The sequence below is a fragment of the Petromyzon marinus genome, chromosome 41, assembly GCF_048934315.1.
Source record: "Petromyzon marinus isolate PM22_M1 ecotype Great Lakes invasive population chromosome 41, UKy_Petmar_22M1.pri1.0, whole genome shotgun sequence".
Taxonomy (NCBI): domain Eukaryota; kingdom Metazoa; phylum Chordata; class Hyperoartia; order Petromyzontiformes; family Petromyzontidae; genus Petromyzon; species Petromyzon marinus.
Genome location: NC_133707.1, coordinates 3399168 through 3426134, shown reverse-complemented (window position 1 = coordinate 3426134; position 26967 = coordinate 3399168). Strand labels below are relative to the sequence as shown.

The window sequence follows — 26967 nt, the reverse complement described above, 5'->3', positions numbered from 1 at the left end:
GGGGGTGATGGACCAGGCTGTGATGCCCCCCTCACTCCCTCCTTCCTCACCCCGAGTCGCACCCTCACGCCTCCCCCACTCACGCGCTCCCCTCTCGTCTTTCGCTCTCCCTTCTCTCCTCGCCCCCTCAATGGGGGATATGCAAGCGCCCTCATCCATTCCCCCCCCCCCTCTCAACGTACCCCCCCTCCTCCCCCCACCACTCCCTGCATCACCGCACGGCACGGGGACCCTCGGATTTTGAAGCGAGAGCAGCCGGTGACGTCACTGGAGGCTGACCGTCGCCTGAGAATCTCGGGGCGCGACGCGGAAGTCTTCGAGGGACCTCCCAGAGACTTCTCCTCGGTCGCTCCTCGCTCGCTCGGTGGCTCCTCGCTCGCTCGGAGAGCTCCGCACCAGCCAGGGGTTCGTTGTAAGATTTCTCGCCACGCCGTCTCAGACCGCGCGAGCTCCATCAGCCGAGTGAGAGAGGTGGTGGCACCGCGAACCTCCCTACCCCCAGCGTCCCACGCAGAGATCGGACATCACCCCCCCACCACTACCACCCTCCAACCCCCCACCACTACCACCCTCCAACCCCCCACCACTACCCTCCTCCACCCCCGTTGCGCTTCATCCGCTCGCTCCACGGCTGTCCAGCCACCCGGGGCATGGAGTCGGAAGAGGTGAAGAAGAGGCAGAGGCTCGATGACGGTACGAAGGGCGTGAGAGTGGGAGGGAGAGAGTGAGAGAGTGGGAACAAGAGAGTGGGAGAGTGAGAGAGTGGGAACAAGAGAGTGGGAGAGTGGGAGAGTGAGTGAGTGAGAGAGTGGGAGAGTGAGAGAGTGGAGAGGGAGCGGGATGCAGAGTGAGATAGTGGGAGAGTGAGAGAGTGAGAGTGCGGGAGAGATAGAGTGAGAGAGTGGGAGAGAGAGCGTGCGTGGGAGAGTGAGAGCGGGAGAGATAGTGGGAGAGTGAGAGAGTGGGGTAGTGAGATAGTGGGAGAGTGAGTGGGAGAGTGAGAGAGTGGAAGAGTGAGAGAGTGGGAGAGTGAGAGAGTGGAAGAGTGAGAGAGTGAGATAGTGAGAGCGTGGGAGGGTGAGAGAGTGGGAGAGTGAGAGCGTGAGAGTGAGAGAGAGCGTGAGTGGGAGAGTGAGAGAGTGAGAGCGGGAGAGATAGTGGGAGAGTGAGAGAGTGGGGTAGTGAGAGAGTGGGAGAGTGAGAGAGTGGGAGAGTGAGTGGGAGAGTGAGAGAGTGGGAGAGTGAGAGAGTGGGAGAGTGAGTGGGAGAGTGGGAGAGTGAGAGAGTGGAAGAGTGAGAGAGTGGAAGAGTGAGAGAGTGAGATAGTGAGAGAGTGGGAGGGTGAGAGAGTGGGAGAGTGAGAGCGTGAGAGTGAGAGAGAGCGTGAGTGAGAGGGTGAGAGCGGGAGAGATAGTGGGAGAGTGAGAGCGTGAGAGTGAGAGAGTGGGAGAGTGCGGGAGAGATTGTGGGAGAGTGAGTGGGAGAGTGAGACCGTGAGTGGAAGAGTGAGAACGAGAGAGTGGAAGAGTGGGAGAGTGAGAGGGAGGGAGGAGCTGAGAGATTACAGCAGATTCACAGGAATAACAAAGCTGAGGGGTGGAGTGGTGGTGCAGTGGTTAGCGCAATGCGCTACCAACCAGATCACCCGAGTTCGATTCCCGCTCAGGGCTAAAGTTAGTGGAGTATACTGTACATACTGTATGTGAACCTAACCCGGGGCTTCCCCTCCCTGACTCGCTCGGACCAGCGTGGTGAAGTATGGTCAAGGCATGGTAGTTAAGACTAGCATTTCCCTTTGTTTTTACATTTCACGGAAACTAACATTGCCTAATTGGCAAACGTCGATGTTTGTTTACATACGAGTTGCAAGTCACCATATGGTGCACTCACATTGCCCATGAACGTACATTGCCCATAGACTTACATTGCCCATAGACTAACATTGCCCATGAACGTACATTGCCCATAGACTTACATTGCCCATAGACTAACATTGCCCATGAACGTACATTGCCCATAGACTAACATTGCCCATAGACTAACATTGCCCATAGACTTACATTGCCCATAGACTAACATTACCCATGAACGTACATTGCCCATAGACTAACATTGCCCATAGACTAACATTGCCCATAGACTAACATTGCCCATAGACTTACATTGCCCATAGACTAACATTGCCCATGAACGTACATTGCCCATAGACTAACATTGCCCCTAGACTAACATTGCCCATAGACTTACATTGCCCATAGACTAACATTGCCCATGAACGTACATTGCCCATAGACTAACATTGCCCATAGACTAACATTGCCCATAGACTTACATTGCCCATAGACTTACATTGCCCATAGACTAACATTGCCCATGAACGTACATTGCCCATAGACTAACATTGCCCATAGACTAGCATTGCCCATAGACTAACATTGCCCATAGACTTACATTGCCCATAGACTAACATTGCCCATAGACTAACATTGCCCATGAACGTACATTGCCCATACTTACATTGCTCACAAACTTACATTGCCCATAGACTCATATTGCTCACAAACTTACATTGCCCATGAACTTAACATTTCCCATAAACTTAACACAGCCCATAGACTTACATTGTCCCATAGCCTCAATAGTCCAATTGACATATCGCCTCTGTTTTACAGCGAGCACGATCTTCACCCTCTTCATCCGTTTCGTGTCTCTGTAACTCCACAGCGACGACGATCAGTCGAATCAAAACATAACCATAAAACGACTCGGGCGGTGATTTTATTTTCGTGCAATATTTTCGATTCCTCGTGATGATGAAGACGACGACGACGCGAATGTGTTTAGAGCTCCCATTTCTATTCTCGCTTCCACCGCTGTTGCCTTTTCAGTATCCGTTTCTTGTTTGCTTCTTGAGAAAGCCCCGGCGATTCCGTGTCACTCTCTCGCCTCTGTTACCCGTGTCGTTATCCATAATCGAGGGGAATGTTAGGGTTCGATCGCGTTAATGTGTCGTTAAATCCGCCATCACCCGACACATTTAAATTTACGCGATTTAACTCCCCCCAAAAACCCCTCTATGATGGATAATATTTATTGGTCGCGAAAGGCTGCGTGTCAAAGTCTTGCTATTATTATTACTTCGGCTAAACAAACACGACAAATAGTCTTGAATTTGATTGCTGTTCGACACAGACTTGAGGTGACAGATGGGGTGGTGGGACGTAAAACAGCCCTGAGCCAGGAATGCCAATTCCACATTCCTATGACGGGGTGGGGGGGGGGTTTATCCATAACACGAAGCACTGCTGACTTACCACAAAGTGGTACCGTTTTATTGACCTCGGAGTGATGATGGTGATGATGGGCGGCTAGGGCGGTCTAATAATGATCATTCTGACGGTTAGTTGGATTCCAGGCCACGGCTAACATCATTGACCGTCGTGGTGAAGTATGGTCAAACAGCCACCGTGAACAAACCCCTAGCCTGGGGAGGCCTTAATCCAGCAGTGAACAGACAAAGGAGCCGAGCATTTTTGTCTGTCGCAAAAATGCGGAATCTTTTTTCGTAGTGTCACGAAGAACATCAACATTCTACAAACGCTCCGCTGTGTTTTCGTGTGTGCGCGTGTGTTCAGACGTTGCGTCGATTCGAGATATTTTTTCTTGCGTGACAATGATTCATTTAGCGAATGCAAAGTCCCCAAAGCCAAGCGGTTGCTTCCGTTCCCGCTGCGTTGATGGTGAGTCGGGTCGGGCAGACTTCTCGGATGTTGGCGCATGGCTTCCTGCACCCGACTGGTGCCGTATCGCGCGCGGCTCGCTCACTCGCTCGCTCTTATCGCCCCGTCGGTGGAGGGTGGCGAGGCATGGGCCGTGAGCAGTTCTGAACCTGTTGAGGGTGGACCACTCCTTCCTGTGGAGGTTGAAACCAGGCGTGGGGGTGGGCTGCTGTTGTGTGTGTTGGTGGGGCGGGGGGTAACGAGGCATTTGTTTGGCAGGTTTTATGACACCCATTCTTGTGTCACGGCTGAGATTTGTGTTGAAGTGGTGAGTGAGTGGGTGGGCCGGTCGTTCACCAACGCCCTGCCCAGCCCCATCGCGGCTCCTGAGCTCTGGGTATCATTTCCGCGATACGAGACAACCTCCAAATGCGACGACAGTGCGAAGATTATCGCGATATCAGTTTTTTCATTAACTTCGTTATTTAATTTCACAATTTTTCATATCGGTTTTTTCTGCTTTGATGGACTTCAAATTAAAAAAAACCCACGGCCCAGCGGTTGAGCGCTTCGCAGCTACTTGCAGAGATTCGCGGTTCGACCCCAGCAGGCCGCCCCGCTCAATATGGCGGCGTGTATTCATCATCCCGCGCCTCCGATTAGCACCGTTAGCTACGTATGGTGCGAAACAAGTTCAACATACGTACATCATCTATTCCCTACTGAATGTCCAAATCAGCTCAAGGCTCCCGTTAATCACGCGATTTCCTTGTGGCCACCTCCACTCGGAATCGCTCTTCTCACCCGCCAACCCCGCTGTGACAACAGACGCTGCTTCTTCTCCTCTCATCTCCCTCTCTTCCCCTCTCATCGTCATCATCATCGTCTCCACCCTCTCATCATCCTCCCCGAGATCTTGGCGCGGTCATTCCTTCTCCCTCCACTCCCACCTTCCCGCACGTCTGCATCTTGAGCAGACACGTTTGTATCTTGAGCAGACACGTCTGCATCTTGAGCAGACACGTTTGTATCTTGAGCAGACACGTCTGCATCTTGAGCAGACACGTTTGTATCTTGAGCAGACACGTCCGCATCTTGAGCAGACACGTCTGCATCTTGAGCAGACACGTCTGCATCTTGAGCAGACACGTCTGCATCTTGAACAGACAAGTCTGTATCTTGAGCAGACACGTTTGTATCTTAAGCAGACGCGTCTGCATCTTGAGCAGACAAGTCCGCATCTTGAGCAGACGCGTCCGCATCTTGAGCAGACACGTCCGCATCTTGAGCAGACACGTCCGCATCTTGAGCAGACACGTCCGCATCTTGAGCAGACACGTCCGCATCTTGAGCAGACACGTCCGCATCTTGAGCAGACAAGTCTGTATCTTGAGCAGACAAGTCTGTATCTTTAGCAGACGCGTCCGTATCTTGAACAGACGCGTCCGCATCTTGAGCAGACACGTTTGCATCTTGAGCAGACAAGTCTGCATCTTGAGCAGACACGTTTGCATCTTGAGCAGACACGTCTGCATCTTGAGCAGACACGTTTGTATCTTGAGCAGACGCGTCTGCATCTTGAGCCGTGACTTCCACTTCCTCCTCCCGTTCTTTGTCCGTCTCGAGGGACTTCCGTCCCGGCCTCCATCCCCTTCTCTCTCGCGTTCCGGTCTCTTACTCCAACCCCCTCCTCGTCCACTCTCTCCGCGTCTCTCCTCTCGCCCTCCCGTGGTGCACGTGTCACAGACCAAGCCGCTTTGTATATTCCTCCACTTGCCACGACCTTTAATTCTTATTTTTTTGCACAATCGCATGAACGATAATTATTGAGTATGGGGGGGGGGGGGGAGCACGTTAAACACCGATGGGGGTCACGTTAAACATCGATGGGGGGCACGTTAAACACCGATGGGGGTCACGTTAAACACCGATGGGGGTCACGTTAAACATCGATGGGGGTCACGTTAAACACCGATGGGGGGTCACGTTAAACACCGATGGGGGTCACGTTAAACACCGATGGGGGTCACGTTAAACACCGATGGGGGGTCACGTTAAACACCGATGGGGGTCACGTTAAACATCGATGGGGGTCACGTTAAACACCGATGGGGGGTCACGTTAAACATCGATGGGGGTCACGTTAAACACCGATGGGGGGTCACGTTAAACACCGATGGGGGGTCACGTTAAACACCGATGGGGGGTCACGTTAAACACCGATGGGGGGTCACGTTAAACACCGATGGGGGTCACGTTAAACATCGATGGGGGTCACGTTAAACACCGATGGGGGGTCACGTTAAACATCGATGGGGGTCACGTTAAACACCGATGGGGGGTCACGTTAAACACCGATGGGGGGTCACGTTAAACACCGATGGGGGGTCACGTTAAACACCGATGGGGGGCACGTTAAACATCGATGGGGGTCACGTTAAACACCGATGTCGCGTTTGGAGTCGTGTTCTCTCGTGCGCCGGACGTTAAGCGCTTTGGGCAGTAGAGGGCATCACAACAACACGAACCGTTGTGTTGCTGCACAGGAATGAGAATCTTCTTCATTTTAAACTGTGCAGGAGGAATCAGATGAGCCGTGAAGCGCTTTGTTTCACAGACGTCCAGTCGGGGCACGCGTTCAGCAAAGTTGCAACGGCAAAGAATACAACGACAACAGCAACAAACACGATGGGAATGCAAAATCGAGGCAACGATTGGCAAGTCGCTAAATAAATAAAAGTAGACATTGCATAAGTGCAAACATCCCTGACGATTTTCCAACACTAAATGCAAGCGTGGAGCAATGCAGCAAAGCAGCAACGAGACTCGTCCCAGACCACACCAAGACAACAACAACAACGCACGGAGTCACTCGATTCGGTTGCACATTAAAACTGAGCTATCGATACACGGGTAAGGATCAAACTTACAAATCACATTTGCAAATGTGATTTGTATCCACGTCTATGCAGTGCACCTTCCCACCTTCAACACGAACCGGCGTGGTGAAGTATGGTCAAACCACCCCCCCGCCCCTTACCCCCACGACTGGCACGGCATGAGGCAGTGCCCATCCAGCATTATATTGTCTGTGTCGAGTCGACAGACGTTTATTCCTCACACGTTATTTTCTTGTTGGATTTTGTTTCAACCAAGTCTCCCCACCCCTTGCCTGACCACAACTTAGTTCTGATAAAGAAATGTGCGAATAATGAGCGTCAATACTTTTGGAACCGTTTGCCCATTTCGTGAGACATCCAAACTCGCTGGTAACTGCACGCGCTTGGAAACCCGCAATGTTTACGGCCAATGAGTTCAGAAAGGTATTTTAGATTGCTCCAGGTCACCATACGGAGTCAACTTGCTATCGTAGTTATTTCATATTGGCAGACTCGCACGTGACTATTCACCGATATAATTTCACACATTTCATTGACCACCTGAACGTTACCCCCCCCCCCAGCCACAACCACCACTGGGACATTGCCACTTACCCCCCAAGTTCAGAACCACTGCCATGAACCCTTAAGAGTAGTCGCTATGGAGATACTAACCACAGCTCCTTCATACACCGGTGTCTCCACGTAAATAAAAACAAACGAGTATGTATATATATTCTTGGTTCTTTCGGTAAAGTCACGTAGAAGGGAAACAATAAAGTAAAACATATATTTTTATTATTTTATTGTTTCACTTCTACGTGACTTTACCGAAAGAACCAAGAATATGAATCCCTCCAGTCACGAAAGCTTTAAATAAAAAAGAGTATGTATATATTTATGTTGTACACATCCCGTCAGCCGCACAGCCTTCTCTGCAAGTGCATCGTTGCAGCAGAGTTGCTTCGACGCAAGCAAAACAAATTATATCCCGGTTTCGACATTCAGTGCCTCATCTGCAGTCACTCGTTTGAATCAACGCTGGTGATGTCCCAAATATGTTTCGCCAAAGAGCCTCCGCCTCCCTTGAAGATAGGGGTGCTAGTTGAACGCAAACGTATTTAATTAATACACATAACTTGTGTGTCATGTATTATATAACGTTGTACTATTTTTGTTTCCCGGAGAGATGCATGAAATATGCATTGTCTATTTATATTACAGTGCGCCTATACACAACAACCGTACTGTATTGTGCCATATACAGGGTGCTTAAAAAAATATTTCACACTTATATGGGACTATCGTTTTTAATGTAAAAATAACGGATAATACACTGTAACGTGATAACAAATGCATGGCAATAGCTTCAAAAAGTCTCCACGTGTTCGCCATCGTTGTCTGGAATCTCCTCCATGGGGCCTCCTGAGCCCGGAGGGAGAAGCACATGTCACGTAGTGTTGTTGCAAATTCTCAGAAGCGTTAACATTTTTTTTAAAGCACCCCGTATTTAACCACTGCCCTTAAGGACATCTGGTAACCACGAGCACTATTACCACCACCACCACCACCACAGCACAAAGACAAAGCTCCCCCGTAATGTCCTGAGCAGACCTGTTGGGGCAAGTGCCGTTAGCGAGCAGCACCAATTAAGGCCCGTACGGAGCACGAGGGTGGGTGGCCAGCACAACGCTCGGCCACCTTTGTCTCACCAGTGCTGATGGTTACACACACTGCACCCGGGTTCTCACTTAAGGTTGAGTCGACCTAGTAAAGGCCAAGAACTGGTTTGGATACTCGCCACTGATGTTTGCCATGGCCGGGAATCGAACCAAGGTGGCCGGTATATGAATAGGTTTTACCCTTTCTGGCTATAAAACAGTTGTGTTGAAATGTTAAAACACCAAGTTGAATTATTTTGCAAGGAATCGTGTCTGCATTAACCACACACACTTTGTGGTGAGCATGCATTCAAAACACACGCTCTGGTAGTATATGATAATGCATCGTCTTCGAAACTGATTGGTCCACACCAGAGACGGCTTTCTTGAGAGCCTCGTCTCAAACGGCGTTAGACCAGAGGACGCCAAAAGGCGAACAGCACAAAGACAATGCCACTATTAGGACATTGAGAGCTCGGGGTGAGCATCCACATCATGGGACCTCCATTGCCAATATCAAAATGTAATAGGTTTTTTTTCACCCTTTCTGGCAATAAGACAGTTTGTGTTAAGATGTCAAAATACCAAACTGAAACCTTTTGCATGGAATCCTGTCTGCATTAACCACACACAGTACTTGTGTAGGCTACGCGGAGGAGAATTTATTTCGATTGGGGGGGGGGGTGGAAGGGGGCGCGTCGGATTCCCCCCCAACCCCCTCCCTCCTCTGCCACGTGGCACCTCCACAGTGCCCCCCCCCCCCCCTGTGCCGCAGGCGCAGCAGACGTCTCGTCACCTGGAGATCACGCGGACACAGGAGTCTTGGCAGGTGAGTGGAGACGTGGGAGGGAGACGGCGCGGGCTATCTCCCTCTGTCAAACTCCCCCCCCCCCCCCCGCATGACCACACTCAACATTACCACCATAAACAACAACCGACATTCGCCATTGAGTGGCGATGACGTCACAACAGCGCTTGTGCCAGGCTAGGTGTACTTTTGAGGCCATGCGAAGTGCTGAAGGCTGGCTGCTTGCAGGAGGTCACAGGGCAGACCCAGATGTCATAGGTCGACCGACTGAGATACATTTCTGCGTTTTAAACCGCACGGCTGTCGCGTCCGTTGTTGTGAGCATCGCTCCTCTGTCCTCCGTTGTTGCTGGAGGGCGATTGTCTCCAACTGCCCAGTAGCAGCAGCAGCAGCGTCCTTCACGAGCCTCCTCCTCCAGAGGCCAATCTTGACACCGCTGGTACCGCTCTTCGGCAAGTCCACTCGCCTCCACTTCACTCCGTCTCTTCTCCAGCCCCGTGCGCAGCCGCCACCACCGCCCGTTGAGCCTCCTCTAGGCTGGCCAAACAGAACCCGTGCGGGGAATCCGGTGGCTGGGCATGCGGGCTTCGTTGACCCCGGGTCAACGGAACCAAACAAACCTCGACCCCAGAACCAACCAGACCCGCCAGCACCCACCAGGAAACGCAACCCACCCACCCACCCACCACCTCATCCTCTCCGCAACTCCCCCTCCCCACGCCCACACTCACCATTGAGGAAATGGACGAAGCCTCTGTGGGTGGTAACAAAGCGAAACCGAGCGAAGGGCATGTTTGTTGTTGATCACGTGACTGAGAGGTGAGTCTCGAGGCGACGCCGCGAGCACCTGGGCAGGTGAGGTGGCGCGCGTGGCTGTCTCACGATCCGCTGAACATCACTTCCATCATCATCACCATCATTACCATCAACATCACTTCCATCATCATCACCATCATTACCATCAACATCACTTCCATCATCATCACCATCATTACCATCAACATCACTACCATCATCATCACCATCACTACCATCATCATCACTACCATCATCGTCATCATCACCATCACTACCATCATCATCACTACCATCATCACTACCACTACCATCATCACCATCACTACCATCATCACTACCACTACCATCATCATCACTACCATCATCACTACCACCATCATCACTACCACTATCATCATCAACATCATCACTGCCACCATCATCACCATCACTATCACCATCATCAACATCATCACTACCACCATCATCACCATCACTACCATCATAAACATCACTACCACCATCATCACCGTCACTACCACTATAATCATCAACATCATCACTACCACCATCATCACCATCACTACCACCATCATCAACATCATCACTACCACCATCATCACCGTCACTACCACTATCATCATCACTACCACCATCATCAACAACATCACTACCATCATCAACATCATCACTACCACCATCATCACCGTCACTACCACTATCATCATCAACATCACTGCCACCATAATCACCATCACTACCACATCATCAACATCATCACTACCACCATCATCACCATCACTACCACATCATCATCACCATCACTACCACCATCATCACCGTCACTACCACTATCATCATCAACATCACTACCATCTTTATTCAAATTCTTAGCTCTTTCGGTAAAGTCACGTTGAAGGGAAACAATAAAATAATAAAATATATATAAAACAGTAAACATTCTCACGACGTTTCGACCATAACACAAACGATGGTGAGAATTTTTATTGTTTTATATATATTTTATTATATTATTGTTTCCCTTCAACGTGGACTTTACCGAAAGAGCTAAGAATATGAATTACTGCAGTCACGAAAGCTTTAAATCACTACCATCATCATCACCATCACTACCACCATCATCACTATCACTATCATCATCAACATCATCACTACCACTATCATCATCACCATCACTACCACTATCATCATCAACATCACTACCATCATCATCACCATCACTACCACATCATCAATATCATCACTACTACTATCATCACCATCACTACCACTATCAACATCACTACCATCATCAACATCATTACCATCATCAACATCACTACCATCATCAACATCACTACCATCATCACCATCACTACCACCATCATCACCATCACTACCACTATCATCATCAACATCATCACTACCACCATCATCAACATCATCACTACCACCATCATAACCATCACTACCACTATCATCATCATCACTACCACTATCATCAACAACATCACTACCATCATCATCACCATCACTACCACCATCATCACTACCACTATCAATCAACATCATCACTATCAACATCATCACTACCACCATCATCACCATCACTACCACTATCATCATCATCATCACTACCACTATCATCAACAACATCACTACCATCATCACCATCACTACCACTATCATCAACATCATCACTACCACCATCATCACCATCACTACCACTATCATCATCATCACTACCACTATCATCAACAACATCACTACCATCATCACCATCACTACCACCATCATCTTCATCACTACCACTATCATCACCATCACTACCACTATCATCATCATCATCACTACCACTATCATCAACAACATCACTACCATCATCACCATCACTGCCACCATCATCACCATCACTACCACTATCATCATCATCACTACCACTATCATCAACAACATCACTACCACTATCATCAACAACATCACTACCATCATCACCATCACTACCACTATCATCAACATCATCACTACCACCATCATCATCACTACCACTATCATCATCATCACTACCACTATCATCATCATCATCACTACCACTATCATCAAAAACATCACTACCATCACTACCACCATCATCACTACCACTATCATCAAAAACATCACTACCATCACTACCACCATCATCACTACCACTATCAATCAACATCATCACTACCACCATCATCAACAACATCACTACCACTATCATCAACAACATCACTACCACTATCATCAACAACATCACTACCATCATCATCACCATCACTACCACCATCATCACCATCACTACCACTACCATCATCAACAACATCACTACCACCATCATCACCATCACTACCACTACCATCATCAACATCATCACTACCACCATCATCACCATCACTACCACCATCATCACTACCACTATCATCATCACTACCACCATCATCACCGTCACTACCACTATCATCATCAACATCACTACCACTATCATCACTACCAACATCATCACCATCAACATCATCACTACCACCATCACTACCACTATCAACATCACTACCACCATCATCACTACCACTACCATCATCAACATTATCACAACCACCATCATCACTACCACTAACATCAACATCATCACTACCAACATCATCACCATCACTACCACTTTCATCACCATCACAACCACCATCATCACCATCACCGTCACTACCACTATCATCAACATCACTATCATCACCATCATCACTACCACCATCATCACCATCACTACCACTACCATCATCAACAACATCACTACCACCATCATCACCATCACTACCACTATCATCATCAACATCACTACCACTATCATCAACATCACTACCAACATCATCAACATCATCACTACCACCATCACCATCAACATCATCACTACCACCATCAACATAATCACTACCACCAATCAACATCACTACCACCATCATCACCATCACTACTATCATCACTACCAACATCATCACTATCAACATCATCACCATCAACATCATCACCATCAACATCATCACTACCATCATCATCACCATCAACATCACTACCACCATCACATCCACCCATCATCAACATCACTACCAACATCATCACCATCACTACCAACATCATCACCATCAACATCATCACTACCATCATCATCACCATCAACATCACTACCACCATCACAACCACCATCATCAACATCAATACCAACATTATCACCGTCACTACCACTATCATCAACATCACTACCACCCATCATCAACATCACTACCACCGTCATCATCAAATTCACTACCACCATCACAACCACCCATCATCAACATCACTACCACCATCATCACTACCACCGTCACCACAAACGTTATCATCACTACAAATTAGCATCACCATCACCACGACCGTTGTCACCACCATTAACATAACCACCATTAATCACCACCATTATCATCACCACCACCACCACCATTATCATCACCACCATCATCACAATCATCACCATCCCCAGTTACGATCACCATCACTGAACCCCAGTGGAGTGGCGTGTTGCGACTGTGTGAAATCGCAACGCTGACGCTTGTAATGCAAGACTCTCCGCTCAAGTCAACATCACCACCACCATCATCACCACCATCATCATCATCGCCAAACCCCGTTGGAGCCACGTGGCCGCGCCTGCCGGATAACATTCCCCACTGTCTCTGTGCTCCCTTACAGACGCCGCCAACGTTAACGAAGTCGACTCAAACAGGTAAGTCTACCTGAGCCCCCTCCCCGCATCCCCCCCCCGCATCCCACCCCCACCCCTCCCCCCCGCATCCCACCCCCATCCCTCCCCCCCGCATCCCACCCCCACCCCTCCCCCCCGCATCCCTCCCCCACCCCTCCCCCCCGCATCCCTCCCCCCCGCATCCCTCCCCCCCGCATCCCACCCCCACCCCTCCCCCCCGCATCCCTTCCCCACCCCCACCCCTCCCCCATCCCCCCCATCATCCCCCCCCCATCTTCCCCCCATCATCCCCCCCCCCATCATCCCCCCCCATCATCCCCCCCCATCATCCCCCCACCATCCCCCCCCCACCATCTCCCCCCCACTACCCCCCACTATCCCCCCCCCCACTATCCTCCCCCATCCCCCCCCCAATTCTCCCGAGACGCCCTGCGGCGTCAACACTGTGGGTGGGAGGAATGCCTCACTCGTATGCTAATGAGCATTGTACACGTCTAATGTGTATACAGTACGTTAATTAGCATGTCATGTGTGTACATTAGCATGTTCCACAGGCTCGATGGTAATTCCGTGCTGTGTTACTCGACAGTAGAACACGGTCCTTACTTAGCTTCATGCGAGCCTGACCCTGCCGATGAGACACTTGCACGTTGAAGCCTGTCCAGAGTTTTGCTTTGTGCAAGTCTTGAACCAGTGCTGCTGATGAGATGCGCTTCCCGTAATGCCGTGCGTGCTGATGGGATGTGCACAATTCTCTCGTTTTAAAACGCGACGAGACAAACACGGAACGAAGAGGCGTTATTAATGTCAGCGCCGCTGGATGTAAACTTGGAACGTAAGAATTCACAGGATTGTCAAGTTGCGATTTAAAAAAAAAATTTGATTGTTCGCTTAACATTTTTTTGGGTGCCGACGTTCGAATGGTTTCTCGTTTGTCTCGACCCCTTCGCCGCATTCGCCCAGACGTTGCAGTGGGCGCGCCGTGAGCTGGCGCACTTGCAGGGTTGCGCCTTTATCGTTCAATGTTAAGTAGGGCCGCGTAGGGCCATTGTCTGAAACGTCGACTCATATGCCTTTTCTTTTAAGGTCACAACTCAGTGGTACTGACGAATATTGGGTTTGTTTCCAATTTGTTTCTAACTTCACGTAAACAAGATAAAGGCACAGCCCCTGCAAATTCTCACTTAGAGGAGCTCTCTAGAACGGCCTCGAATGGAGGCGCACAGGGCTGCGCCTTTTTTTTTAGGAAATGGTCCGGCCCAACCTTTGACACCCCCCCCCCCTTCCACCTGAGTGAAGTGGTACAGCCCACTCCTCCACTCGCCAACGCAGTGGCGGTTCCCTTGGCAGGGAGCGGGGTCATGGCACCAGGGTGTGGGAGAGAGGGGGGGGGAGCGGTGGCGCCAGTGGTTAGCTCCTCCCCGTCCACCTGAGTGAAGTGGTACAGCCCACTCCTCCACTCGCCCACGCAGTGGCGGTTCCCTTGGCAGGGAGCGGGGCATGGCACCAGGGTGTGGGAGAGAGGGGGGGAGGGTGGTGTTGGTGGTGGTGATGCTGGTGGTGCTGGTGGTGGTGATGCTGGTGGTGGTGATGCTGCTGGTGGTGGTGCTGGTGGTGCTGGTGGTGGTGATGCTGGTGGTGCTGGTGATGCTGGTGGTGGTGATGCTGGTGGTGATGGAGTCGGCATTATTGCTCACCGTGTCTCTGCCACTTTCGCCTTCACGCTTTACGCATTGCTACCAAGCCGATTTGGATATCGGCTGCCGGTCGTTCCACGTGCGATGCCCAAAGAAGGCACCTTCTTGGCATACCGATGGGGTTCGACTTCAATATAGGGACCTTTCTTGCCAGTATCAAAATATAACAATAGGTCTTACCCCTTTCTGGCAAAAAAAAAAACAGTTGTGTTAAGATGCTCAAACACCAAACAATATTTTTTTGTTCAAAGAATCATGCCTACATTAACCACACACGGTGCTTGCAGTGAACATGCAAACAAAACACATGCGCTGATAATATGATGCATCGTCTTTACAACTGATTGGTCCACACCAGAGACAGCTTTCTTTAGAGCCTAGTCTCAAACAGTGTTAGACCAGAGGACGCCAGAAGGCGTTAATGCAGTACGCGTGGATTCTGTCTGGTGTTTTAACATCTTAACAACTGTTTTATTTTCTTTGGTTCTTTCGGTAAAATCACGTAGAATGAGAATAAAATAATAAAATAAAACAATAAAATTCTCACGACGTTTCGGCCACAACACAAGTGGCCTTCTTCAGGTGAAAGTGGCCTTCTTCAGGTGAAAGTAACCTGTCGGGACGACATTGTAGCTCTGTCGTCCCGACAGGTTTGTTCCTTTCACCTGAAGAAGGCCACTTGTGTTGTGGCCGAAACGTCGTGAGAATTTTATTGTTTAATTTTATTATTTTATTCTCATTCTGCGTGACCTTACCGAAAGAACCAAAGAAGATGAATCCTTGCAGTCACGAAAGCTTTAAATCGAAACTGTTTTATTTCCAAGAAAGGGTTAAACCTATTGTTATATGGGTTTCGGCTTCGTCTTTTCATGTCGCCACCTGTCTGTCGCATCTGCGACCTGTCCCGCCCGAGCGATGGAGAGCTCGGTTCGAGAGGGGGAGACGGGCCGCGTCCGACGGAGTTGGCCCTCGCCCTGCGGAACCTCACGGTCGCCCACCGTCGTGTTGCGAAAACGCCGGCAAAAGTTGCGCAACTTCAGTTGACGGTCGGCGTCCGCCAGTGTGGATCGCGACCTCCCTCCCCCCACCCCCCCCCCCGCCCCGGATCCGTGATCCTTGGTTCAAACAAATCACTCAAGATGCCGGCCAGACTTCGTTCTTTCGTAGAGATTCATCGCGGCAGATTAAAAGATGCAATTTTAGATGTTGTTATCCAACTCGGTTTTTCTGTTCGGAAGCGAGAGCGGATCAACAGTTAATTCCTCCTTTAAAGGAATGAAGAAGCCGGCGGCGGCGGCGGCGGGAGTGATTACGGCGTGGGTCGATGGTTTTGGTATTCGTGTTCGATGGCAGTCGATGATGGTTTTGGGTTTTGCGGGTCCGCCAAATGCTTTGACGGGTGCCATCTGCGTTATCGGGCGGTCGCGTCGGCCACGTGCCGCCTCGTGCCCCCTCGGTCCCCATTCAGTTGATGGTCGACCACTGGCGGGGCGTGGGAGGTTGACAACCAGTGGAGGTTTGCTGTATGAGAAATGTTGCATTGTGTTTTTTTTTTAAGATGCTGGTGTACGGCAGCATCAGCAGTTTTTTTTTTTTACACAAATGCCGTCGCAAGAGGGTTTTTGTTTTGTTTTTGGTGCAACGGTCCTTGCGCTGACTATGTGCGATGGATGAATTAATGAAAAAAAATACCCATCTGGTGATGACGGTGGTGATGATTATGACCACGATATGGTGAATTCCGGCTGTATGGCGTTTTATCCCCACCGAACGGAACGATCCATGCACACCCGTGCCAACAACGTCCCCGGATAATGAAAGCCAGACCGCCGCCGCCGCCGCCGCTGCAGCTGATGTGGCCCAGAAATTCGAAACCGGCCCAAGAGTTGGCTGCTCGCTTAACGTTTGGTCCAATATGCTGAGAGACTCAACAATACATTTACTTTTACGATACAGTACTTTGGACTCATGTGAGTTAAAAGTAAATTATTGCTCAATATTAGGCAGCAGGCAAACCAGCATCGCCTATCCTGTACTCCCACGCACTGCATACCACTCATTGGTATGCAGGCTTTATAAATTGTTGGCAAGTGCTGTTATCGAGCGCCTATCAAGGCCACCACAACGCACGAGTGGGTGGTGTGGCTAGAACCACAATTTGCTAATGTTTACATGCCCGGCATCACGCCCTCATTTAAGGCCGAGTCGACCTAGGGGATGCCCTAGGAACCGGTTCAGATAATCGTCGCTCGTGTTGGCCGGGAGCCAGACTAGAACTGGGGTGGCGGAGTTTGCGGCGCAGCACGCTAACCGCTGGGCCACCACTCCTCCACATACAAATGTAGTGGGTTCACTTGAGAGACACTAATTCAGGAGGCAACGCGTTTATTCTACGACCACAACGGGGTAACTACATAACCAGTAACCACAACGGGATAACTACATAACCGGTAACCACCACGGGGTAACTATATAAACGGGTCAGGTGAGTCGGCACACTGCCTGACCCACAATGCCGAGCAGGAAGACCGGAAACCGAGGGTTCCATTCCAGTCCCCCAGCGTGGCCTGGTTCCGCCCTCGGCCACGCCCCCTTCTGGAACTCACCAGAAGGTTCTGGGCCCAACACCACGTGTCCCTTTGGCCCACATCCTTACCCTGTCCTGTCACGTGCCCTTGCCAGCCAACCGGGCTGCTACATCCTCAGATGCCCCCTCTCTGCCAGCCACCAGATCCAGGCTCCCCGAGGGACCCTTTCCATGGCATAACGTACCGTGCTACTACACTCCCAGTTCCCCTCTCTATCAGTACGGTAACTGGCGCTAGACGCCGTAGTGACCCATTATGTCACTACACAAAGACAAAGATTCCCCGTATAGCCTTAACGAACTGTTGGGGTAAGTGATGTTAGCGAGCACCTATGATGACCGGCACGGCACACGATTGGGTGGGTGACCAGGACTACGTCCGGCCGCCTTTGTCTCCCCAGCGACGATGTTTACACCGCACCAGGTACTCATTTGAGGCTGAGTCAAACTAGGAGGGGCCCAGGACGGGTTCAGATAATCGTCACTGGTGTCGGCCGTGAGCGGGAATCGAGCTAGTAGCGCAGCACGCTCACCGCTACACTACCGATCCCGACTCCCCCACATACGGTCACGTACACACACACACTCGTAGGCCCACAGACGCTCACATCCACGCCAACAAAGACAAACACACATGCACACCCACACAAAGACGCACATGTGCGCGTTGCACAACCCCGCTTCCGCTTTCCTGGATGTTCATCCCTGCCACTCGTCCGACCGGTCCGGTGGGTGATCGGCACCACCTGGACCGGCACATTCTACGGGCAGTGTATACCACAATAAACACAAAGATCCCCAGTATAGCCTACAACCTACTTTTGGGGCAAGTGCTGTTTGCAAGTAGCACCTTTGAAGGCCAACATGGTACACGAGGTTGTGGTTGGCCGTGAGCGGGAATCGAACTCGGGCCACTGGGTTCGTAGCGCAGCGCGCTAACCGCTATACTACCGCTCCCCACACACACAAACGCACCACACACATACGCCCACACACACCAACCTGACAAAGGCTCCGTGCAGTGCAACTGTGCTGGGTAATCGAGCGGACTCGTAATAATATCGAAATAAATCATCCGTGTTGTCTCTGTGACGCAGCATTATGGACCCTCAGCTGGAGTACAACATGAACCATGGATCTCGGGGGCTGGCGCTGATCTTCAACCACGAGAACTTCCACTGGACCCTGCGTCTGAACCAGCGCCGTGGCACGCAGGCCGACTCCATCAACCTGGAGTGCAGGCGAGCACACCCACACCCCTCACCACCCCCCCAATGTCGTGATTAGTTGACATGCTGCGTTGATTGACGCGACTGACCGTGAGCGGTTGACGTGCTGGACTGGTGCGGAGTGTTTGACCCCTGACCCTCGCTGTGTCCAGGCTGCGTAATCTGGGGTTCACGGTGCACGTCCACAAAGACATCTGCACCACGGAGTTCCACCAGGTCATCCTTCAGGGTGAGCTCTCTGACCACCCCCCCCCCCCGCTCTCATAGGTGATGGTTAATAGGTCGAGAGGCCACCGCGGCCAATTCTCTCGATAGCGTCAAGCTGTACTCTTGCTCCCTCACGCTAGATCCCTGACTCGTAAAGTCCGTCCTTCCACGTGTCCGTCCATCCCTATCCCCGTCCGTCTGTTTTCTCTCCATCCATCCGTCTGACTTAGATTTTTGTCCGCGCCTCCATCTGTCTCTCTCTCTTCGTCCAATCCACGTGTCTGTCCGACAGTGTGTTTGACTGTCTGCCCGTGGATATCTCCATCTGCGCATCATCCATCTGTCCATCCATCTGACTGTCTTTCCACGTGGCTGTCTCTCCTTGGGTCCATCTGCCCTGTCTGTCTGTCCATTCGTCTGATTGAACAGACTGCCTGCCCCTCTGTCTGTCCATTTAACTGCCTGTCCGTCTGTCTCTCCGTGCATCTGGCGGTGTGTCTGCATGTCCGCGTGGCCACGTGTCCGTTTGCCTGTGTCCGCGTGCCCACATGTCCGCGTGCCCACGTGCCGGCGTGTCCGCGTGCCCGCGTGCCCACGTGTCCGCGTGTCCGCGTGCCCACGTGTCCGCGTGCCCACGTGCCCGCGTGCCCGCGTGCCCACGTGCTCACGTGCCCACGTGTCCGCGTGCCCACGTGTCCGCGTGCCCATGCCCCCCTGTACCCATGCGCATCCTCGTGCCCGCCCGCGCCAGCTGCCAAGGCGGACCATTCGGGCTTTGACTGCTTCGTGTGCGCGGTGTTCACGCACGGCGAGCCCGGCACGCTCTACACCAAGGACGGCCTCGTCAAAACCAACGACATCCTGGAGCAGTTCCGCGGCACAGAGTGCCCCTCGCTCGTCGGCAAGCCCAAGATCTTCATCTTCCAGGTGCGGACACGTGTGTGGCATGCGTACACGTGTGTGGCGTGCATACACGTGTGGCGAGCGTACGCGTGCACACGTGCTTGCGTACGCGTGTGACGTGCGTACACTTGCGTACGCGTGCGGGCGTCCGTGTGCAGGCGTGCCGCGGGGACAAGCACGATGAGCCGGTGCTGGTGGAGACGGACGCGGTGGACCACCACCTGGTACCCGAGGAGAACGTGGTGGTGGCCGACGCCGGCATCGCCCCCACGCTGCCCTCCGCAGCGGACTTCCTGCTCTGCTACTCCGTGGCCGAAGGTGCGTGAGGGTGGTGGCGGCGGTGATGGTGGCGGTGATGGTGGTCGTGATGGTGGTCGTGGTGATGTTGATGGTGATTGTGCTCGTGCTGGTGATAGTGATGGTGACAGTGATGGTGGTAGTGATGACCATAATGAAGATGAAACACATGATGACCATGACATTGATGATTTAAAGCTTTCGTGACTGCAGGGATTCATATTGTTGGTTCTTTCGGTAAAGTCACCACGTAGAAGGGAAACAATAAAATAATAAAAATATAAAACAATATATTTTTATTATTTTATTGTTTCCCTTCTACGTGACTTTACCGAAAGAACCAAGAACATGACAATGATGGTGATAATATCAATGACCACCCGCAGTCCCTCCACAACTCCTCCCTCTCTGTCTCTCCGCGAGTCTCTATCTCTCTGTCTTTCCATGACTCTCTCTCTCTCTCGCTCGCCCGCCCCGCGGCAGGCTACTACTCTCACCGCGAGACGGTGAACGGCTCGTGGTACATCCAGGACCTGGTGACGGCGCTGGAGCGCCACGGCTCGGAGCTCGAGCTGCTGGAGCTGCTGACGCTCGTCAACCGCATGGTGGCCGCGCGCTGCGTGGACCGCTCCAACGACATCAAATCGCTGGGCAAGAAGCAGGTGCCCTGCTTCCTGTCCATGCTGACCCGCAAGCTCTACTTCCGGGTCAAGAAGCCGACCAATCAGATCGCCTAAACAAGCGGGCGGCAGCGGCCGTGGCGGGGAGACCCCGGCGCACGCCGGACGGGCGACCCGGAGCGGCGCCGGGTTATTTGTACGGCGCAACGGCCGAGAGATCACCGTAAAGTCGAGCAGCGATGGCCGACAAGGCGCACCGACTCACCGGGGCCGCAGGCCGACCGGGGGGGGGGGGGGGGGGGGGAGCGTTGCCGCCTGTATCCAGGTGTGAGGAGGTAGACGTCGACCCGTGGTGGTGGGGGGAGGGGGGTGGCGGGGAGGGGTAAGGAAATCTGTAAGAGGTTTTCTCGGGAGCAGTCCAGGTTTTTTTTTTTCCGCTTGTGTAATGATTGTCATGACGATGATAGCTGTAGTAGGAACGCCACACCACTCCGGACGGCGCTTACCTTGTAGCTACGCAAGCCCAGGCTGCGTTCCGGAGGCTGTACGGCGACGAGTTTGCAATTTAATTCAACGAGAAGTGAAAATAAAAAGCCTCTAAGGTTCCGGTGGAGCGACGCCGTCGCCGCACGGCGATGTCACCGCAGCGTCGCCATGGCGAGCGTTGCTGCGTCTTTTTAACCGGCAACTGCATCGCCAAACGAAAACTGACCGAGCAACCAGCTTAACCGTTCGCCAAGATCAGCGGGGTGAGCGGCAGCGAGATCAGCGGGCTGTTTTGCCCAACCAACCACGGGGAATCCAGTTGATGGGAGACCGACCAGCTGACCGTTCACCGGGGTACCGGTGCCCCCCGAATAGATATATAAATATTTGGGGGGCACTGCACCTCATTCATTTTCACCTGTATCCTTGGGGTTATGGGGGACGTGGTTTAAGGGCTTCTGGTTATGTCTAAGAGACAGGGTTTAGGGATACATCTTCTTGGTTCTTTCGGTAAAGTCACGTAGAGGGGAAATAATAAAATAATGAAAATTAAAAATAATAAAATAAAATTCTCACGACGTTTCGGCCACAACGCAAGCAGCCGTCCTCAGGTGCAGAAACAGATAGTTTTGTTACTGGTTACACATCACGGGTAGGGGTTAGGGATAGGGTTACAGGTTCGGTATTAGGGATAGGATTGAGGGTCAGGCATTCGGGATGTGTGTACGTTGAACTTCTTTCACACCGAACGTAGCCAGCCGTGCTAATCGGAGGGGGTAAGAGTAGGGAGTAGCAGAGAGACATTACAGATAGGGGTTAAGACTTGCAATGAGGCCAGGGGTTAGGCTTTGAGATCGGAGTTAGGTTTAGGGGCTGTGGTTTAGGGTTAGACCCGACGTTCGCTTGGGACCAAACAGAGAAAACAATTTAACAAGAGCTTTTACAAAGGTTATTATTGAAATTGCACGGACGGGAGACCAATAAGCAACGAGACATTTTTGCTCGGCTATAAAGACACGAGGCTTTGAAAACATTGCCGAGGGAGAACCGACGATCAGAGCGATGCGCGCTCCGGGTTGGTGGTGGGGGGGGGGGGGGGGGGAGCGGCGATCGCGCGTAGCGAAACGAATCGTCGCGGGACGTAACACACGTAAGTCGAACTTGTTTCGCCACCGTACGTAGCCAACCGCGCTCATCATAGCGCGGCTCTTTAGCTTAGGGAACCCGCCCCCACCCCCGCCCCCCCACCCCCCACCTTCTGATACACTCCACGCTGGGGTGGCAACCCTCCCCCGGTTGCTCGAGTCGCAGTGGAACGGAGGAATCCCGCTCGCACGCGCCACACCCGGGCGAGACTCGCGGTGCGGCCGGGACGCCGGACTCCAACCGAGGGTTTTGATTTAAAGCTTTCGCGACTGCAGGGATTCATATTCTTGGTTCTTTCGGTAAAGTCACGTAGAAGGGAAACAATAAAATGATAAAAAATCTAAAACAATAAAATTATCACGACGTTTCGACTGCAACACAAGCAATCATCATCAGGTGTGAAAACCAAATTCTCTTGTTGTGGTTTTCACACCTGATGATGATTGCTTGTGTTGCAGTCGAAACGTCATGAGAATTTCATTGTTTTAAATTTGTATTATTTTATTGTTTCCCTTCTACGTGACGATACCGAAAGAACCAAGAATATGAATATCCAACCGAGGGTCTCAACGATGCGGGCTCAGCGTCTCTGACACGGCCATTGTGAGCCATTCGTATGTCGCCCCCACGCGCTACTCTGATTGGTTAATGTTTTTTTACGTGTTTGTGTATGTGTGTGTGTAACTGGTCTTGATGGGTCTTAGTTTAATGATTTTTTTAATTAGATGTTTAATGATGCTGGGAATTGAAACCCGTACCCTGCTTTCTTCTGAACCGTCCCTACTGGACATCTGTGAAAAATAACTTAATAGCTCATTGGATTTCTCCAGGATAAATAAAGATTCAGATTCTGGTAAAGCCTTGGTAACTAACAAAGTAATTAGTCCACATTGTTGCACTGTATTGAGGGTTAAGTGAGCGAGTCGGTGAGTTTATTGGGTTCACTGTTCAGTCATCGGTGGTGAGACGATAGTTACTAGCGGGTAGGGTGGTCGTGCGGAGGTAACGCTTGTGCCTCGCAGCAAGAATCACCTGGGTTGGATTCCCTATCCGGGTGCCTCTGTGTAGTTTGTATGTCCTCCTCCTGTGTTCTGCGTGGGTTTTCTCCGGGTTCTACAATTTCTACCCATGGATACAAACTAAAAAAGCTCGCACAATGTAACTGGCAGTGGTCAAAACATCCCACGGCTGAAACGTTTCCCGCACACTACCCAGTTGGGTTTACACGGCAGCAGCAGCAGCAGCATCACCCCCTCCAGCCACCGCTGCCCTCCCCTTTCCCCTGCCCCCGCTGACCCCGCCACCAACAATGCTGCTGCCGACGATGCCGCCGGCCGTCCAATTCTTTGGCCGGAGTTGAAATCGTTTTTTTTTTTAATCCGTCGAAATCGATTTTTTTTTTATTGAAGATTATACATTTTGTTTTAAAAATAGTTGGCCCCGCGTGGCTTGCGGGGGGGCGTAAATGTTTTGCTTTGCTCTCCGCTTGCGCCGTTTGCGATTAAATGGTGGGGATTCACCAATTGTCGTCTCGTTGACGGTCTTTGAAGTGACGTGGCCGGGCGATGGCGCGCTCGCCGCCCGTTGCGGAGGCTTGCGGTTCGAGACCAGTGGCGGCCACCCTGGTTAACACTGTGGTGTGTCGTCATCATCGTCGTCATCATCGTCCTCATCGTCATCATCATCGTCGTCGCACGCAGCAGCATCACACACAGCATCATCACCCACAATGTTGAATACGCGTGGCGTGTATTGACCAAGGCAGTTGTTAAAGATCAGTCGTCCATGCGTGCCGGCAGCCTGGTCCAACGTTGGTAAGTTACTCAACTTGCAGGCTCTATTAACTATTTAACTATTTTTTATTTTTACCACTTAAAGCCCACAGACCTGCATAGCTCTTATTCAGAAGCGACCTGGCCATCACAAATGATAGCCCAACGAAGTGGCTTATCACGCGGACATTGATAGGAGCCCATTACTTTAAACGCGTGACGTTGACTCTAAACGTGGAGTGAAAAACCAGAGGAGCACGCCGATAAATCCACGTGACCACGGGGAGAACGTGCAAACTCCAAATATACAGCAGCAGGCGTCAGGGTTGGGTTTAAACTCGCGACCTCCTGCGCACCGGGCGAGGTCGTTAACGTCTCCTAGTCACCGCGGCGCCCCTGCTCCCGTGCGAAACGCGGCACCTTCGCGATCGCCCCCCTTTTGCGCCGCGGAAACGGCGCCGATGCCAAACGTGGCCCGAGATTCGATTCGATCTGACGTTTTTTCGGATCGCTCCGTCACCCGGGGGACGGGAGGCTGGCGGTCTCCTCCCCCCGGGGGATGTGAGGGGATTCGCTGCCGGGAAGGGAGCGTGGCGCGTCAAACGCGAGCGGCGACGGCTCGAAGCAAGGCCCATCGCGCTTCGAGCTCATCGGAAAACAACAAACGCAGCGTTCATGCGAACAAAAAAAAGAACATCGATCTCGTGAGAGATACATTGCGTACACTGCTCGCTCTCCCGTATATATACACACACACACGGTACATACGCACGTACTCGCAATTATGGCGTTTATCATTTGGTACAAACGCCGTGCTTCTCCGTGGCATGTGGACCGTTGGGTGAGCGGGTTGAGGAAGTTGACAGGTGAGTGGGCGGGTGAGTGGGCGGGTGAGTAGACCGGTGAGTGGGCGGGTGAGTAGACGGGTGAGTGGGCGGGTGAGTAGACGGGTGAGTGGGCGGGTGAGTAGACGGGTGAGTGGGCGGGTGAGTAGACGGGTGAGCGGGTTGGTGAGTAGACCGGTGAGTGGGCGGGTGAGTAGACGGGTGAGTCTATGGGTGAGTAGGCTGGTGAGTGGGCAGGTGAGTAGACGGGTGAGTCTATGGGTGAGTAGGCTGGTGAGTGGGCAGGTGAGTAGACGGGTGAGCGGGTCGGTGAGTAGATGGGTGAGTAGACGGGTGAGCGGGTCGGTGAGTAGATGGGTGAGTAGACGGGTGAGCGGGTCGGTGAGTAGATGGGTGAGTAGACGGGTGAGTAGACGGGTGAGCGGGTCGGTGAGTAGATGGGTGAGTAGACGGGTGAGCGGGTTGGTGAGTGCACGGGTGAGCGGGCGGGTGAGCGGGCGATCACGTGTACTTGCGCACAAAGCGCAGGCGGAGGTAGGCGATGGTGAGCAGGATGAGGGTCATGCTGCCCAGCGCCACGTGGTTCTTCCAGAGGCTCCACGAGTCCGTCGTGATGCCCAGGCGGCACAGTTGCTCCGCCCCCGTGCACCTACATGAGGTCACCACGGGGGTCACAGCGCACCGCCGTCACCACCGTCAACCGCCGTCGTCATGAACCACACCACGACAGCTACCACTGCTGCTTCCACCACCACCCCCACCACCACTACCACTAATGCCATCAACACCAACGTTGCCAATGCCTCTGGCCCTACCACCAACACCCATACGGCTCTCAATGCCCACCGCAAACACCATCACCACCACTACCGCTACCACCACTCCTACCGCCATCACTGTCAACGACACCACCAACGCTGCCGCCCCTATCGCGACCACCGCTCATCCCCCAGTGGCTCCGACCTTGTCGGATGGTCACCGTGCGGGTCGTGGCGATTATTTGACCATACTTCACCAGGCTGGTCAGTGCGGATTTTTTTGGAGGTGGGGGGGGCACAGACGCTACAGTACAACGATGGATTTTGTCGCGCCGCGCTCTGCGGGGTAACTAATGGGCACGTTCGTGAGAGCTGGGCTCTCGTACGGCGCGGAAGAAGCTCGCCGCACATTGAACCCGTCGATGACTCTGCCGATTTATCGGTTTCGATGGCCAATCGCGTAACGTGAACACGGTCGTGATAAAATGCCTCGCATCTGTTCCCGACGCGTGCCGCTGGACGGGAGGTGATGGGCGGGGCTTGTTAGGGGGGCGAGGGCTCGTCTGTCTCCCGTCGTCGTCTCGGCAGCTGCTGTTGGCGTCGCGGTCATGCTCTCTCTCTGCTGCTGGGTTACTCACACGGGGCCGAGCGGGACGCTGGAGTTTGGTGGGCATTGCTCGGGCTCCGTGGCGTTCTCTCCGCCCCGGCACAGGAACTCGAGTCCCGTGAACTCGTTAATGAGGAGGCCCTGACAATGAGAGGAGGGGGGGTGACGCCGGCTGTCGTGGGCAGCTGACCTCACGATGATCGTGGCGCCGCCGT

The 26967-nt window shown here is 52.2% G+C and overlaps 2 protein-coding genes across 4 annotated transcripts in view; one reads left to right on the top strand and one right to left on the bottom strand.

Annotated features, from left to right (window-relative positions):
• Positions 1 to 286: 286 nt before the first annotated feature.
• On the top strand, positions 287 to 24293 carry CASP6 (caspase 6). Of its 3 annotated transcripts, XM_032969138.2 has the most exons (8): positions 287 to 693; positions 9035 to 9088; positions 13586 to 13619; positions 18980 to 19123; positions 19264 to 19340; positions 20070 to 20245; positions 20380 to 20539; positions 21002 to 24293. In XM_032969138.2, the coding sequence occupies exons 1-8, from the start codon at positions 651 to 653 to the stop codon at positions 21253 to 21255; spliced, it is 942 nt and encodes a 313-aa protein (XP_032825029.1). In that variant the 5' UTR covers positions 287 to 650; the 3' UTR covers positions 21256 to 24293. The 3 variants fall into 3 exon arrangements, with proteins under 3 accessions (XP_032825029.1, XP_032825030.1, XP_075929356.1); XM_032969139.2 differs by lacking the exons at positions 287 to 693; positions 9035 to 9088 and adding an exon at positions 9785 to 9922; XM_076073241.1 differs by lacking the exons at positions 287 to 693; positions 9035 to 9088; positions 13586 to 13619 and adding an exon at positions 16592 to 18749.
• Positions 22551 to 26967, bottom strand: part of LOC116951002 (broad substrate specificity ATP-binding cassette transporter ABCG2-like) — a 24287-nt gene continuing 19870 nt past the window's right edge. Inside the window, exons 15-16 of the mRNA XM_076073237.1 lie at positions 26784 to 26893; positions 22551 to 26036 (exon numbers count right to left, since the gene is read on the bottom strand). Coding sequence (XP_075929352.1) covers positions 25889 to 26036; positions 26784 to 26893 — 258 coding nt within the window. The 3' untranslated portion in view covers positions 22551 to 25888. The remainder of the gene's footprint in view (positions 26037 to 26783; positions 26894 to 26967) is intronic.